Source organism: Vipera ursinii (genome assembly GCF_947247035.1).
Source record: "Vipera ursinii genome assembly, chromosome: 2".
In the NCBI taxonomy this organism is placed as follows: domain Eukaryota; kingdom Metazoa; phylum Chordata; class Lepidosauria; order Squamata; family Viperidae; genus Vipera; species Vipera ursinii.
This window is the reverse complement of record NC_139513.1, coordinates 202,735,002-202,754,595: the sequence shown is the minus strand read 5'-3', so window position 1 is coordinate 202,754,595 and position 19,594 is coordinate 202,735,002. Positions and strand designations below refer to the sequence as shown.

Below are 19,594 nucleotides of genomic sequence, written 5' to 3'. Positions count from 1 at the left end.
TGGAGAAGGTGTAGGCAATTGATTCAACTTTTGAAGGCCAAAGATGGAGGATGAAGAAATGACACTGGAAATGTCATACAATTTCCCTTCTAATAATGAGAGCCAGTTTGGTGTAGTGGTTAAGGTGCTGGCCTTGAAACTGGGAGACTGTGAATTATAGTTCTTAGGCATGGAACCTGGCTGGATGACTTTGGGCCAGTCACTCTCTCTCAGCCCAACTCACCTCACAGGGTTGGTGCTGTGGGGAAAGTAGGAGGAAGAAGGATGTGTTCATCACCTTGAGTTACTTATACAGTAATAAAGGCAGGATAAAAATCTAATAAATAAATAATTTCTCCTTTGCAGAGGACAAGTTAGGAGGCTGCTGAGCAGGGCCTCCAAATAACTCAGAGTTATAAAATTTTGGGCTGAAGCCTAGACCTCTGTGTAGATACACAGTTCATCCATGAGCCAGGCAGTTGTGGATATTGCAGTATTTCCGTATAGAAGTCCATTGTGATGACTCACATTCTTCAAAGCCTCTTTCCTTAGCCTTTTCTTGATCTGTTTATATATTTGATCAGTGTTGTCAAACAGGATATATGTCTCAATGCGTGAAGGAAGGGTTTGCATATTTGAGACTTAAAGACGAATGAGCTGATAGGTTGCAATGGATCTCTGTACTCCCTGCAGGATTCTTCTTAATGTAGATGTTGCCCTTTAACCTCTATATATCCCTAGAGCATATTGTGTGTACTGCAGTGTTTAATTTCCCCTGAGGCAAATAACTATTTATTAACTCAGTATGGAAGGTAATAAAAAAATGTAACCAGGGACCTAACCTCTGGGGTCCAGGATAATCCTCCAAGTTACAGGACAGATTTTTATTTCTTCCTTTAGTGCCCTAAATCAGAGGTCCCCAACCTTTTGGACACCAGGGACTGGCTCCGTGGAGAAAGGTTTTTCCATGGACTGGAGAGTGTGTGGTTTTTTGTGATGCCTGCATCCCACGGATGGGGCTTTGCTTGTTTGTGTAGATCAGTTGCTGGCATGCCGTGGCCCTGTACCGGTCTATGGACTGGGGGTTGGGGACTCCTGCCCTAGATTACACCTCTATTTTATGGCACAAAACTCAAAATTAGCCATTAAGAACAGAGCCACACTCCCATCCAACTGCCCCATCTTTTCATGTTGGGTTTCAAGGTGTCTCTGTGTGTCATTTTATAGCATGGGTGTCAAACTTGCCACATCACGTGACGTGTCACGATGTATTGTGAATTTTTTTGCATTGCTGAAGTTGGTGTTGGTGCGGCCTCTGTATGATGCAACCGACTTGCGGGCAGGCAGTTTGACACCCCTGTTTTATAGTATAAAACTGCCTTCCATTGAGGATTTGTATATTGCACAAGCAAGAAAGAAGGCTGTGAAAATATCTACAGACCCCTCACATCCTGGGCATAAACTATTTCAACTTCTTCTGTCAAGACGACGCTATAGGGCATTGCATCCCAGAACGACTAGACATAAGGACAGGTTTTTTCCCAAGCCATCACTCTGCTTAACAACTAATTCCTACAACACTGTCAAAATATTAGTAAAGATGCATTACTATGATACTCCTCATCTTTCCTATTACGTATCATTATCTTCTTACGACTACAACTTTGCTGCTTGCATTCTACAATTTATAGGTTTTTTTTGTACCCTAGTATGATTTATGTTGTTTGCTTAGCTAGAACTCTGTGACTATCACTAAGTGTTGCATCTTATGATTTATGATGAAGTGTTGTATTTCACGATTTATGATGAATTATTTTCATGTTGTATATGGTCATGATTATCACTATTACTTGTATGTACACTGAGAGCTTATGCACCAGAAACAAATTCCTTGTGTGTCCAACCACACTTGGCCAATAAAGCCTCTTCTCTTCTCTTCTCTTCTCTTCTCTTCTCTTCTCTTCTCTTCTCTTCTCTTCTCTTCTCTTCTCCTCTCTTCTCCTCTCTTCTCCTCTCTTCTCCTCTCTTCTCCTCTCCTATTCTATTCTATTCTATTCTATTCTATTCTGTTCTGTTCTGTTCTGTTCTGTTCTGTTCTGTTCTGTTCTGCTCTGCTCTGCTCTGCTCTGCTCTGCTCTGCTCTGCTCTGCTCTGCTCTGCTCTGCTCTGCTCTGCTCTGCTCTATTCTATTCTATTCTATTCTATTCTATTCTATTCTATTCTAAATATACAAACTGTTGATGGAAAAGGGTGTTATATAGAATGTTGCTGCTGATGTTAAAAATATTTAACCAACTCAGGGTTGTTGAAGGATCTTGTGTCGAAGGAACTGTTTAAAATTACCTTCTGCAATGAAACATGATTCTTCATCGTTTTATCTCTTTTTAAAGACTCTTTGAGAGAAAAAATCTGACCAGCTGTTGTAGAATGTTTAGAAAACACTTTGAGAGATTTACATCAGAGGGCACAATATTTATAGCAGCTGTTCCCAAAAGGCCAATTCTCATAAAGGCCCAGAATGTAAAGTTGAAACTTTGATCGGATATTCCCCAAAGGGAATATCTGTTATTATAGTATAGAGTTAGAGTACATGTTTGTGCTCCAGCCTTATATCTCGAGAAACAAGCCTCACTGCATGTGAGTAGATAAGGCTGTGTCAGTACTATATTGTGCCAAAAAGAAATGAGATCTTACCGTAATTCATTATGAGAAATGCTTCTGCCCCAATTTGCCTTTTCTGTAAATATTATTTTGAAAAATGTATTAACCAAATTTTTTTTGAAGACAGATGTAAAGGGATTCTGCTCTACCATGCATCCTGGCTGAAAGATGCTTTTATTGTAAGGTTGCGATATGGCAAGGGACGCGGTAGCTCAGTGGGTTAGGACGCTGAGCTTGTCGATCAGATGGTCGGCAGTTTGGCGGGTTGAATCCCGAGTGCCACGTAGCAGAGTGAGCGCCTGTTACTCGTCCCAGCTTCTGCCCACCTAGCAGTTCGAAAGCACATAAAAATGCAAGTAGAAAAATAGGGACCACTACGGTGAGAAGGTAACAGCGTTCCGTGCGCCTTTGGCATCTAGTCATGCCGGCCACATGACCTCGGAGACGTCCTCGGACAAGCACTGGCTCTTCGGCTTTGAAACGGAGATGAGCACCGGCCCCTAGAGTCGGAAACGACTAGCACGCATGTGCGGGGGAACCTTTACCTTTACTTTTACCTGTGATATGGCAATCTTCTTGATACCATCATGCATGTTTTTAAAAGTTTGCCCCAGCATTTTTAATATTTGTTTTGTTTTGTTTCCTACTGAATAACCATCAACGTGACTTTCTCAAACATGCTATCAAACATGCTATCCCCTTTTTAGTGAATTTCTTTCTAAACATAAGATGGTGACCAATTTAGACAACCTATATTTATATACAGATCTTTATAGGATATTTGCATCTCTTTGATTTATACTTTTCCTTTCTCATAATAGAAAAACAGCTCAAATTTGGAACTTGTTGCAGTAGATTTCTATGTGGGGAAGGCGGAGTTGAATCAGATGCTGCCCAAAATCCTTTCCTTTCCCAAGTCTGTGAATCAAAATTCCTTCGATAGGGTGGGGGGGTGGGGTTGGGGAAATGGGTAGAACCTATTAATGGGGAAGATTAACATTTTCTGGCCTTATAATGAAGTAAGAGATCATGTCAGACACACATAATATAAAAGATTCAGCTAGAGGAAATTTCCCTTTTCCTCATTTTGTATGTAGAAAACAGGACTGGCAGTAAAAAAATTGGGGGGAAAAAACCACCCCCACCTTTGCCCACATCTTAAAAACTACTTCTTTGAATATAAGATGTCTTCTTTGAGGCAAATGTTGATCTCTCATTTTCATTGGTAAACGTTTGGAATTTGAAAGTTCAGGTTTTTTTTTATAAAATATATAAAAGCATCTGGATATTTTATGATAGTGTGTGGCTAAAAGTGGAAATGCTGCCTGCTTGTCTAGCTGAATGTTCTCCAGTCTGGTGAGCTCATAATCCAATTAAGGGCTGAGATTGATAGATATCTAAACCTAGTTTATACCCTTTCAGATTTGCTCATTTTTCTCAGTTTCAGAAAGGGTATGTCAAACTATTAAGGCGCAAAATTACAACATATATTAGAAGTTTCAATCAGGGTTAGATTTGGATCTATCTAATTGGATGGCAGGAATTCAAGAGCCACAGAACCCTACTTCTAGCTGAGAATCAAAATAATTTCTTTAATTACCATGTGTTTGTCTTTCCTAAGAGTGTTTGTTTTGAAAGATACAGCACAGCATTTTGGCATGTTCTGGATTACACCCATAATACTATATACCAGAGCTGGCATATCTTGGTAACAGGACTGATGTTTTTGCATCTAGAATATTTCAAATTCAGTTCCTAGTTGCTCCAGATATTGCTGGGTGAAAAGACCTCCTCTCAGAAATCTTAGAGAATTTGTCAATCTGTGTTGATAATTCCGGGCTGGATATTTGTCTTTGGATGTACTTCCTGTGTCCTCATTTTCCTGTATCTGATCCTGTAAAGCTTGCTGTCTACAGCTCTTTGGGTTTGATCTGTACGAGTGGGACATGGCCTAGAACAGGGGTGTCAAACTCAATTTCATTGAGGGCCGCATCAGCATTGCGGTTGCCCTCAGGGGGCCAGGTGGGTGTGGCTTGGATGGGCGTGGCCTACTGGGTGGGCATGGCTAGAGTATGTATGGCCTACTGGGTGGGCGTGGCCAGCTCTACATCGTTTGCATCAAGGGTGCCTATGGGGGCCTGGGCAGGAGTGGGACAGATCTGAGGGTCTCTGGCAGAAGGAGGGTCTCTGGGCCAGGGCCAAGGCAGTGGAGGCCGTTCCCTCACTGTTTCCAGGATGGCTTCACGGGCCACATGAAACCACTTCGTGGGCCGGATCCGGCCCCCGGGCCTTGTGTTTGACATGTCTGGCCTAGAAAGAACATTCTTGCACATGGATGAAGGAATCCAGACTATTTTTCAGAACTATCTTACTAGTGAATAATTTCCAATTTGACGCCTTACTTGTCAAAATACGCTTAGCCTTGCATTTCTGTTCTCTATTATCCAAATATCATGGATCAAGACAAGACACTGGAACCATCCAAACGTGTTTTTCTCTCAAAGACTTTTGGTGGGTGAATGTTACTTAGAATGTTAGATCTGGAAACTAATCAAGGAGAGAAGCAACCTAGAACTAAGGAGAAACTTCCAGACAGTTAGAACAGTTAACCAGTGGAACAAACTGCCTCCAGAAGCTGTGAATGCTCCATCACTGGAAGTTTTTAAGAAGAGACTGGACAGCCATTTGTCTGAAATGGTATAGGGTTTCCTGCCTGAGCAGGGGGTTGGACTAGATGACCTCCAAGGTCCCTTCGAACTTTACTATTATGATTATGATCATAATATTTGGTCAAAGAACATTTGGTCAAAGAATATTGATATACAACTGCAGAAGATTTTTATCAAGAGAAGTAAACACAAGGAAAAAAATGAAGCAGACCTACATACATACAAGGCACATATACTTCAGCAAACTCTTAAAATGTTCAGTGCAGGACAAGCATGCCCACTTGTTTATGCTAACTCTATGGATTGGCTTTCTACATAAAATACAAGTGAAACTCAGTTAGAGAGTGATGGATTTTAGAATTTATAGTTGTTAGTATATGGTTGTTTATGATTGCTTTTTTTATATATATATACCTTGTATTTAGCTCTGGGAAGTCGGGGGGGGGAGGAGGGGGGGAGGGGGGGAGGAGGGAGGGGGGGAGGGGGGAGGGGGAAGGGGGGCTTTTTAAAGGAAAACTGTACTTTAAAACTTTTCAATAAAAAAAATACAAGTGAAACTCGAAAAATTAGAATATCTTGCAAAAGTTCATTTATTTCAATGATGCAACTTAAAAGGGGAAACTAATATATGAGATAGACTCATTATATGCCAAGCAAGATAGTTCAAGCCGTGATTTGTCATAATTGTGATGATTATGGCGTATTACAGCTCATGAAAACCCCAAATCCACAATCTCAGAAAATTAGAATATTACATGCAATCAATAAAACAAGGAGTGTACATAGAACAATATCGGACCTCTGAAAAGTATAAGCATGCATATGTACTCAGTACTTGGTTTGGGGTCCTTTTGCAGCAGTTACTGCCTCAATGCGGCATGGCATGGAAGCTATCAGCCTGTGGCACTGCTGAAGTGTTATGGAAGACCAGGATGCTTCAATAGCGGCCTTCAGCTTTTCTGCATTGTTCGGTCTCATGTCTCTCATCTTTCTCTTGGCAATGCCCCATAGATTCTCTGTGGGGTTCAGGTCAGGCAAGTTTGCTGGCCAATCAAGCACAGTAATCCCACGGTCATTGAACCAGGTTTTGGTGCTTCTGGCAGTGTGGGCAGGTGCCAAGTCCTGCTGGAAAATGAAGTCAGCATCCCCATAAAGCTCGTCTGCGGAAGGAAGCATGAAGTGCTCCAAAATCTCCTGGTAGACGGCTGCATTGACCCTGGACTTAATGAAGCATAGTGGACCAACACCAGCAGATGACATGGCTCCCCAAATCAACACAGACCAACACCAGCAGATGACATGGCTCCCCAAATCAACACAGACTGTGGAAACTTCACACTGGACTTCAAACATCTTGCAGTGTGTGCCTCTCCATTCTTCCTCCAGACTCTGGGTTGCTCTCATCAGAAAAGAGGACTTTGGACCACTGAGCAACAGACCAGGTCTGTTTTTCTTTAGCCCAGGTAAGATGCTTCTGACGTTGTTTGTTGTTCAGGAGCGGCTTGACAAGAGGAATATTTATTTTATTTATTTTAATTCCATTTATATCCCGCCCTTCTCCGAAGACTCAGGGCGGCTTACAAGCTTAGCAGTAGCCTTCATTCTATGTATATGCCTGCTTATTAGGGCTTTCACACCCCGCCCAAGTGGCATTATTACAAAGTCAGCTTAATTGCCCCCAAATATGACATTTGAAGTCCATGTCCAGGATCCGTCTGTGTGTGGTGGCTCTTGATGCACTGACTCCAGCCTCAGTCCACTCCTTGTGAAAGTCCCCAACACTTTTGAATGGCCTTTTCCTGACAATCCTCTCCAGGCTGCGGTCATCCCTGCTGCTTGTGCACCTTTTTCTTCCACACTTTCCCCTTCCACATAACTTTCTATTCATGTGCTTTGATACAGCACTTTGGGAACATCCAACTTCTTTTGCAATTACCTTTTGAGGCTTTCCCTCCTTATGGAGGGTGTCAATGGTGGTTTTCTGCACAACTGTCAGGTCAGCAGTCTTCCCCATGATTGTGATTCCTACTGAACCAGACTGAGAGACCATTTAAAGGCTCAGGAACCCTTTGCAGGCGTTATGGCTTAATTAGCTGATTAGAGTGGGACACTCTGAGCCTAGAATATCCCACCTTTTCACAATATTCTAATTTTATGAGATTGTGGATTTGGGATTATCATGAGCTGTATGCCATAATCATCACAATTATGACAAATCACGGCTTGAACTATCTTGCTTTGCATGTAATGAGTCTATCTCATGTATTAGTTTCCCCTTTTAAGTTGCATTACTGAAATAAATGAACTTTTGCACGATATTCTAATTTTCCGAGTTTCACCTTTATATGCACACAGATGCAAACACTTTTAAGCTTGAAACAGATTTCCAAGACAAAAAAGGAGAAAAAAAGTGAGCATCTCATAATGGAGGAATGTCTATCGATCAGGGAAAGTAATTATTTCTGTCCTCATTTAATTTTTGGTGTCTGAATTAGTTGTCATTTTTTTTCTTTTAATCTATAAGACATGGATATAGCTAGTGAACTGTATTTGTCATTGTTTATACAGAAGCTTGTAACAGTGGTGCCTTTGGTCTGTTTAGTAATGTTGGAAAGTTTTTTGTAAAAATGCGATGATGATGATGATGTTATTGGGCTTTGACAGGTAATCCTCCCAAACACATGTAACAAATGTCTCAAAGAATGTGAAGTTAAAGCATGACCAAGCTAGGGTTCAATCTGCGTCAGTCACCGAGACTAGAGGTTTTATCTTCCGAGCTTTTGGACTTGTGTTGGAGCCCATCTTCAGAGAACTTCTCTCTAGCAGAGTGTATGTGTGATCAAGCTAAATAGGTTAAGGTCATATCAGGGACATGCCACCAGAGAGATCCAGGTGGGTTCCATCTTGGAGTAAAGATGGGATAAAATGTACGATAGAAAAAAAATAAAACATTGGACCAACAAATTCAAGTCCTGTTTTGGCATACATCTGTCAGGTTCCTATGCAGAGTTGTCCAAGGAAGAAAAAAGCACAAGGTGGGAACACTAAATTATGTGGTGATTTCTGCATAGATGGCTACTGTCTCTTGGTAGAAGAGCTCAACTGCCAGCTCACAACATCAAGTCCACAAAACCAGCAAGCAGAGTCTTATTATGGACCCTGTTTCCACCTTCTGCAGTGCACCGGGTATTGTCCCAGAGCCCATTCAATATGTAGTGAAATCACCAGCTGAAGAAGAGGGGTGAGTAAAGAGGTTTGCTCTGTGGGAAGAAATGATGTAGGCCACGCTAGTGAAGCCATGGTTTCTCAGGAAATGCAGTCAGTCTGGTAAGATTCTTGTAAAATAAGCAATCAACAATAAAGAAGCTGCTTTGGCCTATTCATGGTATAGTTCTGGTTCTTTGTGCCTTACACAGATGTCAAGCATTCTGAGATGCTCAGCCTGCTTCCGTAAAAGTAAAAATAAAGCAAGGGTGTCAAAGAAATGACCAGAGGTACCTGGGGATGGATCTTCCCTATGGTAGCCCCAACTCTTTGGAACCCTCTCCCCACAAGAGGTATGATATGTGCAATCCGCCACACCCTTTGCATTTTGAAAGCAAATTAAATCTGCCTTATTTCAATGAGCTTTCATCTGTAGCTGATGATTCTAGTTGTCTGTCATAGGCATTTTTTGATTGTATGAATTCTTTTTTATTGCCTCCCTTGTGTTTGTGTTTGCAATTTTTATTTCCTGTGTTGTGTGTTGCCATTTTGGGACCTGGGCAGGTTTTTATTTTATTTATTTTTATTTTTTTATAAAAAATAAAATTGCAAAGGCTGTCAAATAAATAATGAAAGCTTGGGGATTATTGCAAGGCATGCAATACTAAGCTTATGGTATTTGACTAAGCTTATGGTATTTATTTTTATTTTATTTATATCCTGCCTATATTATTTTTATAAATAACTCAGTGTGGCAAATATAATTCTTCCTTTTCCTGTTTTCCCTGCAACAACAACCCTGTGAAGTGGGTTAGGCTGAGAGAGAGTGATTGGCCCAAAGTCACCCAGCAGCTTTTCATGCCTAATACAAGACTAGAACTCACAATCTCTTTGTGTCTAGTCTGGTGCCTTAACCAATTGATCAATGGAAACTCAGGTGAAAAAGCTTAAAAGTCAGCAGTAGGTTCTGATCATCTAACTGCAATATTTCAAAGTTTAGATGAATGATTGCAGAACAAATTTTAAATCTATATAGAAGGATACATACACACACACACACACACACACACACACACACAAATGTTTTTTAAAAAAAATTTGGTTAACCCATGTCTTTAATTCTGGAAATTCTTAAAACTTCTGGGTAATATTATCATTTTGTTTATCTGATAATAGCTCAGCCACAGAACTCTACGTTCAAAGTTCACATCCCACTGTGAACACTTGTGACACACACAGCATTTGTTAGGACTGCAGTTCTTTCTGGTGCGTTGTCAGTGAGGTCTTTCCGTTAGCTGTACTGGTAGTTGAAGATTTAAGATTGCTTTACAGCTTTGGGTAAGCCTGTCAATCTTAATGGGTTTTGGGGTTTGCCTGTTCTTTTGACATTCTGTTTCATTGAAGATTTTCCTTGTAGCTGACCTGTTCAGGAATTTCACGCAGAAGTGGAATATAACAGCTAACACAGAACATTATACATTTTAAATATGACACAGAGGAAGGCTTTGATATCAGTTTTGTATTTCATGCTGTGCAATTTTTCTGCCTCCTTTTTTCTTTTCATTTGATAAAAAGATTGGCGGCCTTGATTAATTTCATTTGCATTTTCCTTTGCATGCTGTGGGGGGAAAAGCCTGTTTTTTGACAGATTTTTCCCCCCTCCATTTAATCACTCTGATTCTTGGAGACCGGCTGGACAAATTCCCTGCAGTTTTCTTGGCAAGATATTCCAAAAGGGCTGAGACAGGGGGACTGGTTCCGTACCACCCAGATAGCTTTGCGCCCAAGATGGGACTAGAACTCACAGTCTCCTGGTTTCTAGCCTGACGCCTTAACCTCTATCTATCCTAAACTTGACAGAGAATAAGAAAAATGGTTGTTGTGATTGGGGAATTTAATTCTTTTAAGACAATTCCACACCATCTCCACCCAAGCTACTATGCTCAAGACAGTGTCTTCAATTTCCATAATTTCCTGTTTTCTTCCCGGCATATCTGGAGGATGCACCATCTTTCCCGTTTGAAGCCATTGGATTAGTTGCAGCATAATTAGAGAACGGTATCTTCTGGATGCTTTAGACCCTGTGAACTGTTTTATTTCAGTATTGCTAGTGAAAGGTCTGTAGCTGCAGCCCAACAAAACTTGTGGCGGGCACCAGATTGCTTTCTTTGGGATAGAGGAACTGAATATAGAATGCTTTTGTATATGTGTACATATGTGTGCAATTGTCTAACTAGCCTCTTTGGAAGATGAAAAGTCTAGAACTTGCTTGCTTGTAAATGTCTCTGGGACTTTTGATAGCACTCTGGGGTTTCATTTTAGGGTTCCTGGAGCAGGGTAAACACCTGTTCAATTTTAAAAAAAAATCTCCATGAGCCGCAGACATTTCTGGTGTGAACAAATTTGCCTTCCAAACACAGCTATCTTAAGTAAATGCGGCAAACATATTGGAGGACTATCATAAATATTTTTCTTTTCCGCTCCTACTAGAATGAACATTCCTGTGGCAGGTAGGTGACAAGACAAGAGTGTTCAGATGAGCCAGCCATCTTGATGAAACTAAACAGATCTGAATGATTGTAAACTCTAAGGATTGTACAGATTTGAGACGTGGCAGGATCTTTTCCTCAAGAATCTTTTCAGATGTTTTTTGAAATTTGAGAAAATGCAGACTGTAATGATTGTGAGTTAAGCTACAAGATGGCAGGATTTCCAAGCATGATTCAAGGAGCAGTGCTTATAGCCAAGACTAACATAAGCTACAGCAACGAAGCAGCTTTTACAAATAGTAAAGGTCAATCTGATTGCTCAGAGTTAAGAAATCTCTTACAACTCATCAGATTCATACCTGCATCTGTATCATTTAACTATTCAACATTTTTATGGAGAAAATTTATCTTATGTAGTCATCAGGAGTAAAAAAAAAACACCCCAAAACTCAATGACACATAATCAAACAATCAATGACATATAATTAATCAGTCAAAATGACCGGTTGGATAGCCTTGGTTTATTCTTATGGGACATTATCATTATCAATGCTAGCATGCGTATGAATGAGAGCTAAGTTAGAGCCATGGAGAATTTATAGCAACGTACAGAAACAAAAATCCCTCTTTTTTTATAGACGTTTGTGAAAAACTGGAATGGTGATAAGACCGTTTGTTCTCTTAGCAAGTGCGAGCTTTGATTTAGCTGACAATTTCTTTGGAGCCAAAATCAGTGATGTGGGAGCATAATTATTTTCAACTCAAACACTGGTTGCAGTACAAGCTGGATCCAACCTTTGATCCTGATTATGAAAACGCTTCAGCTAAATTTTCCCCTGGAAGCTGGAATCTTTTATCTGTTCTCTGGACAAGGACATCACATCAGAAAGTGCACAACAAGCTGTATTTGCGTGCCAACATGTTTCAGCATGGCCCTCAAGCTTTTTCCACCAGGAAAAGGAAGAAGAAACAAGGGCTTTAGTCCTCAATTCTTCGTCCTTCATTCCAAGGGTAGACAGAAAAGCCCGTAAAGATGCCGATGAAATTAACAAGTACATATTCTCATAAGATGGAGGCCTGTTAAATAGTCAGAACAAGCAGAATCTCTTCTTGGGGCAAATCCATGCGATTGTGGTGGTTGCACAACCACAGCTCACTGCAAAATGCACTTTTTTTTATCCTACCATCTAGATTTGTAGTCTGTAATCTTGATTAGACTATAAATTTTCAAGGTGCTGGTGATGACCTATAAAGCCCTAAATGCCTTGGGTCCGGGATATCTGAGGGAGCACCTGCTGCCGGCATCAAGTTCCCTTCGTCCAGTGCGCTCCCACAGGGAGGGTCTTCTCAGGGTGCCACCGGTAAGAGATTGCCGGCGGACGACACCCAGGGATAGGGCCTTCTCAGTGGGGGCGCCTGCCCTTTGGAACCAGCTGCCAGTGGAGCTGAGGACTGCCCCCGACCTCCGTTCATTCCGCCGGGACCTGAAGACCTGGCTCTTCGAGCTCTCTGGCCCAGGCTGAGAATTAATCTTATTTTAACTGGGGTTTTATTTATACAGGGACAAATATAATTTTTTTTAAACTTGTTTTTAACTTTTGTATCTTGGTTTTTAATTACCCTGTAAACTGCCCTGAGTCCTTCGGGAAAGGGCGGTATATAAATGTAATAAAATAAATAAATAAATAAAAATAAATTTGCCAGCATTAGGCTCCTTCCTACCAGATGGCATGGGGTGAAATCTGGACCATTTGAGCCAGATTTGAAACTGTACTTAACCTTGGCATTTCTGGGAGGGCAAAGCTTGATCTTTTGACTAGAGGGACAGGGGGAGGGTTTATAGATAACAAAATAAAAGTACTGTTTTCTAAGAAGGAGTTTTTAAAAAAAATGATGATAGTTTCGCAAAAAAGTGATGGTTGGGTAAAGAGCCAGGTTCCAAACATGATTAAACTTTCTTCAAGAGTCAGCAAGTACCGTCTCCTCTTGGGCTTTTATAAGTTTGCCTAGTAGTCGCTGACTAAATAACTGTTTTCTAGGGGAAAGGTTTTCTTCTCTAACAGGTCTATCTTTTTTTGTCTCAGTCAAAGAGCAAATAGCTATACTGTCCTTCTTCCAAAGGCTGTTGAATGTTTGCTTAATGTGCTTAATACAGGGCTGAACTCAGAAAGAATGGTTATTTGTTTATTTAATTAGTTTTATATACCGCCCTATTCCCGAAGGACTCAGGGCGGTTTACAGGGCAAAATTTAAAAGACAATATAAAAGTTGAAATAGAAATAGAATTAAAATGAATTAAATTAATTAATAGCCCAACAAATTAAAACGAAGTTTAAAAACTTAAAACCCCTCAGTCCAGGCCAGATAGATCAAAGAACCAGATTGCATGGTAAAGTGGGCTCAAACTATTCAAGAACCGATTCCATTGGATGTGTGGGAGGTAATTTGGGTCAGAAATGTAAAATTTACTCAAGCCCAGAACTTAAGAGAAAATTTTTATAAAATGTATTATAGATGGCATTTGGATCCTAAAAAGCTGTCTTGTATGTATTCCAATTTACAGCCCAAATGTTGGAGATGTGGTAGTTTGGATGCTAACTTATTTTCATATTTGGTGGACTTGTAGAAATACAAAAGCTTTTTGGATTAAAATTTGGTGGAACATTCAAAAGATTTTTAAGAGAAAGATAAAGTTTACTCCACAATTACTTTTATTGGGTGTTATTACAGACTGTGACACTAAAGAAATTAATTTGATGTTGAATTTGATAACAGCTGCGAGGTTATTGGTAGGGCAATATTGGAAGAAGGATTGTCTGCCTACTATAGAGGAGTGGACGCTTAAAGTGTCAAATCTAGCAGAAACGGCTAAGATTTCTGCTTACTTGAAAGATCATTCACAAGAGAGATACATTTCGGTTTGGAGAAGATGGATAGATTATATTCAGAAAAAATATGGGACTAAAAAGTTTCATTTAGCTTATGAGTAAATTTTAGATTGTTATTATTATAATTTAAATTTTTTCTAGAAGTTGGGTATTTTAGAGTGTTGGTAATTATGTTAAAGGCGGGTTAAAGTGTATTATGTATTTGGTTTTTTTATATAGTTGATTAATGTTAGTTAGATTATGATTACTATATATTTGTAACCCTGTAATCAGCTTTGGGAAGTGGGGGAGGGGGGTTTAGGGGGGGTTGGGAAGGGGATAATATTGTAACCTTTTATAAAACTTTTCAATAAAAAAAAGAACCAGGTTTTCAGGTCCCGGCGAAACGAACGAAGGTCGGGGGCGGTCCAGAGTTCCACAGGCAGATCATTCCATAGGGTAGGCGTGCCCACAGAGAACGCCCTCCCTCTGGGGATCACCCGCCGGCACTCCCTGACCGGCGGCACCCCAAGGAGGCCCTCCCTATGGGAGCGCACAGGACGATGGGAAGTTGATGCTGGCAGCAGGTGCTCCCTAAGATAATCCAGGCCCATGCCATTTAGGGCTTTATAGGTCATCACCAGCACCTTGAATCTCACCCAGAGGGCAACCGGAAGCCAATGCAGCTCGCGGAGAAGAGGCGTTACATGGGAGTATCGGGAGACTCCCATCACAACTCGCGCGGCTGCATTTTGCACCAGCTGAAGCCTCCGAGTGGTCCTCAAGGGCAGTCCCATGTAGAGAGCGTTGCAGTAGTCTGACCGGGAGGTCATGAGCGCATGAGTGACTGTGCGTAGGGCATCTCGGTCCAGATAGGGCCGCAACTGGCGCACCAGACGAACCTGGGCAAAAGCCCCCCTGGTCACGGCTCCTATATGATCTTCCAAACTGAGCCGTGAATCCAGGAGGATGCCCAGGTTTCGAGCCCTATCAACGGGGGGTAACACCTCACCCCCCCCATAGTTAGCGATGGACAAAGCTGGTTCTCCCGAGATGCCGGTATGCACAGCCACTCAGTCTTGGCGGGATTGAGTCGAAGCCTGTTTCTCCCCATCCAAACCCGGACCGCCTCTAGGCAACGGGACATCACGTCGAGGGCATCACTGGGTTGGTTCGGGGTGGAAAGAAAGAGCTGGGTATCATCAGCATACTGATGATACCCCACCCCGAAACCACGAATGAGCTCACCCAGCGGCTTCATGTAGATGTTGAACAAGAGGGGAGGATTAGGGATCTATCCCTTTGTGTGTCAAGAGTTGGGAGACTTTGAGTTTTAGTGCTGCCAGTCACTCTCTCTCACACACAGCTTCATAAAAGAAAAAACGAATCAGGAAGTTACCTCTAAAATCATCACCAAAAAGCCTACGTGTATAGATACTATAAATACTTGACTCCTGGAAGATACTTGTCCATGGATCTTCCAGGAGTCAAGTATTTATAGAAGGTATGCGTATTTGCCCGTAGAGCTCAGGACTGCCCCTGACCTTCGTTCATTCCGCCGGGACCTGAAGACCTGGCTCTTTGAGCTTTCCGGCCAGGACTGAGAATTTTAATTGTAATTTTATTTTAATTGGGTTTTAATTGGAGTTTAACGGGGGTTTTATTTTATTCAAGCACTAAATTTAATTATTTTAATTGTTCTTAACTTTTGTAATTTGTATTGTTATTTTAAATACCTTGTGAACCGCCCTGAGTCCTACGGGAGGAGGGCGGTATATAACTCCAATAAACATAAACATAATAATAAAAAAATGATTTTGATGGTAGCAGAGCTTTCTAGAACTCTGAAGAATTATGGCTAAGGAAACTGCACAGTTCGAGGCTCAATATGACTGTTGAAGATGAAATGTTTGATGATTTCAGGTTTTCATGTATAAACACATATGAAGTGAGACCCAAAGGTTTCTGCACAAGGGACAGAGTCAGAACATTCACTGTAACTGCTCTTTAAGAGGCCAGCTGAAAAGTGTGTTGCATCTTCACACCAAGCAGGAGAGGAGAAAGAAATTGGGGAGCACAGATAGCTGGGAGCAGACTGGCTTAACAATTAAGTTTAAGTTTAAGTTTATTAAATTTTTATACCGCCCTTCTCCCGAAGGACTCAGGGCGGTGAACAGGGCATTTGAATAAAAATACAAAAATACAAAAGTTAAAAAAGAATTAAATTATTGCCCAAGTTAAAACAATCAAAATATACAAATATTAAAACCCTAACTCCCCATCAGGCCAGGCCAGCTTGTTCGAATAAATGGGTCTTTAGCCCGCGCCGGAAGGAGCGAAGATCCGGTGCCATCCGGAGCTCAACCGGCAGTTGATTCCACAAAGCCGGGGCGCCCACAGAGAAGGCCCTCCCCCTGGGGGCCACCAGCCGGCATTCTCTGACCGGAGGCACCCTGAGGAGGCCCTCTCTGTGGGAACGCACAGGGCGAAGGGGAGTCGACGCCGGCAGCAGGTGGTCCCCGAGGTATTCCGGACCCATGCCATGTAAGGACTTAAAAACCATCACCAAGACCTTGAACCTCACCCGGAAGACAACTGGTAACCAATGCAGCTCGCGGAGCAAAGGTGTAACATGGGAGTACCGGGAAACTCCCAAGACAACTCTCGCGGCCGCATTCTGTACCAGTTGGAGCCTCCGAGTGGTCTTCAAGGGAAGCCCCATGTAGAGAGCATTGCAATAGTCAAGACGAGAGGTCACGAGCGCATGAGTGACCGTACACAGGGCATCCCGGTCCAGATAGGGCCGCAACTGACGCACCAGGCGAACGTGAGCGAAAGCCCCCCTAGTCACGGCTACTATATGGTCTTCTAAGGTAATTAGCGCAGGGGTTCTCAACTGGGCATGCAAGACAATATTCCAGGGGGTGCGAAAACATGGGTTTAGAAGTTTCAAAATTTTAGTATATATACATACCTAATTCGTTATTTTGAACTTTTGTAAGGGATGCGAGAATACATCAGAAGCGTTTTAGGGGTGCGGGTTATAGAAAAGGTTGGGAGGTGCGACTCCTTGTTTGGAAAGGGCAGCTCATTATCAGCTATGTAATAATTGTATGTAACAATTTTAGGAAGAGGCACTTATGAAATTTCAGTCTCTTGTGACCGAAAGACTAGTGTGACTTTTTGTTTCACAGACTGTGTTTGCAAAGAAAAGAGAGAGACTCTGTTTGCCTTCTGCATATCATGGAGGGAATGCCATTATCAGCTAATTGAGAGTCACTGAAAATAATAGTAACTTAGATTTATATAGTGCTCCATAATGCTTTACAGCACTCTCTGGGCAGTTTACAGAATCAACTTATTGACCCCAGCAATTTAAGTCCTCATTTTACTGATTTCAGAAGGATGGAAGGCTGAGTCGGCCAGGATCGAACTCCTGGGAGTGGGCAGAGTTAGCCTGTCATGCTGCATTCTAACCACTGCGCCACCACAGCTCAGCTACCCTTGCTTTTGAAACAAGCAAAAAGTTTGCTGAGACAGCAGCGATGGTTTTCCATTTTCTTTTCCATCTTGAGGGTGGGAGGCAAACACATCGCTGGCTGTGTAACCGTAAGGGAAAGGCATGAGTGATGGTGCCGCCACAAGGAGATGTTTGAGAAAAGCATTGGAGAACAATCCTGCTTTTGGTAAGAATGAAGAGGGATTAAAAAGGGGGACCAAACCTGTGAAGCATTGGGGAGGACAAGTGGCTTTTTAAAAGGATTTTCTTGTGGCTGATAATCTCTTTCTGTTCTTTCTAGTTGATGAGCATCCACAGGATTTCTGCTGTGTGCTGTTGCCATTGGTGGTGCTCCTGGAGTGTACGGAGGCAAGATGGCACTGTGGGCACAGCTGGGTTTGCTACTATGGAAGAATTTCACTTATAGGAGAAGGCAAACGGTAAGATCACGCCATTGCTTTGTTTTCACAAAAGAGCCAACTCTGTGTTTTAAGAATTCTATAACAAGGCCTGCTCAGACTATCATAGTTCACTGTATAAATACAACCACTTGGGCACATATATGTAAGACTCCCATTGATCTGGTTGGATTTTATGATCCGAACTGGAAGGTTTATATAAAGGAGGTGAGCCAATATGTTCTTCAAAGAAATAAATTGTGTGTTGGATGTTAAGTATGAAACAAGAAGCCACAGTTATCTTTTACTTTCAGTAAATGCAGTAGGAGGCAGAGAGAAACTAGACTTGTTCTTAGTTCAACATTTAGAAAATCTGTTTTAGAGTTCAGCTGTAGGAATCATTTTTGCTCTGATCAGTCTAGCAAAAGAAAATGTAAGATTATGCCATTTCTCCATGAATGCTTAGAGTAAAAAATGGAGGCATAGTCACAAGTAGTATTAGCAATAACACTACAGCACTCTAGCACTTATATACTGCTTCATAGTGCTTTGCGGCTCCCTCTAAGAGATTTACAAAATCAGCTTAGTGACCCCAACAATCTGGGTCCTTATTTTATTGATCTCAGAAGGATGGAAGATAGTTAACCTTGAGCCGGTCCAGATCAAACTCTAGGCTGTGGGCAAAGTTAGCCTATAATACTGTATTCTAACCATGGCTTAAGTAATACAAGAGATGTACCATACTGCCTATACATTGTGAGCAGAGGAATTGTTACATCAACAAACCCAATCTCCTGCTTTTGTGTTAATTACAACTTTCTGAATTCCAGTGCTTAAGTTGGTTAGAAAATTCTGGAAATTATAGTCCAAACTATAGATATGGAGGGCATCAGAGCGAGGAAGACTGTCTTAAGCAGGGTATGACTTTATTACAGCAATTCTAGCAGTAATTTAAACTCAGATGTTCAAGACCTTCCATTGCTATGTCTAGGAGAGAGAGGCTGAATAAAACCTGGATTGCAACTGCTTTAGATTCTAATATGCTAGTAGTGCTTGGACTTAATAGGATAAATACTTAACACTATTCTTCAGAATAGTACAGGAAGTCTTCCAATGCAAATCTGAATAGCGTTGGTCAAAGTAATTATCCACGCTTAGTTCTTCTTGAGTCTTTTCTGACAGATCCTTTCTGATTAGTTTTCCCGGGCTCATATGAGACTAGACATGAAAATAAAGATGATGATACTGTACTCTCTGATTTCCCACTTACAGTGTGCACATTTGGACACTGTACAGACTTAAGAATTTAGTAGTGATGTACTTGGCAATTTTATCCCTTAGGCTCTATTAGTAACAGTGGCTTCTTGGACCATGTTATGAAGAAAGATTTTTAGCTCTGGGAGCTAAAGTCCTTCTGGTGATCTTACATAGCGTTCATACTGTTCCTGGAACACCCAGTGCCTTCTTTGCCATCTTCTGCTTCCCAAACTTTAAAATAACCTCTTTCTTCCCAAAAGCAGTGAGATCATCAGATGGGCCATCAAGGTAGAGTAAATATGAGATTCCTTTTTTTATTTAAAGGGCCATGTTCTTTCAGCAATGACAATAATGATGACCACATGCTAGCAGTCAGAAAGAGGAACCAGATGTAGGTTAAGACGTACAAAGCCAACCCATGTTCAACCATAGGAAATAAGATGAAAAGAACTTACAGTCTGACTCTTATTACTCAAATTACCACAAGGGTTGCAAGACAGGCAATGATCCAAATAGATCATATCCATAATTTAATTTCTCACTGCTTTTCAAATCATTAAAGGTAAAGGTT

At 41.4% G+C, this 19,594-nt stretch overlaps 1 protein-coding gene across 2 annotated transcripts in view; it reads left to right on the top strand.

Moving 5' to 3' along the window:
- Positions 1 to 19,594, top strand: part of ABCA1 (ATP binding cassette subfamily A member 1) — a 119,344-nt gene that overhangs the window by 9,280 nt on the left and 90,470 nt on the right. For both annotated transcript variants that reach the window (XM_083357183.1, XM_083357184.1), the window contains exon 2: positions 17,670 to 17,808. In XM_083357183.1, the coding sequence (XP_083213309.1) occupies positions 17,743 to 17,808 (66 nt within the window). In that variant the 5' untranslated portion in view covers positions 17,670 to 17,742. The remainder of the gene's footprint in view (positions 1 to 17,669; positions 17,809 to 19,594) is intronic.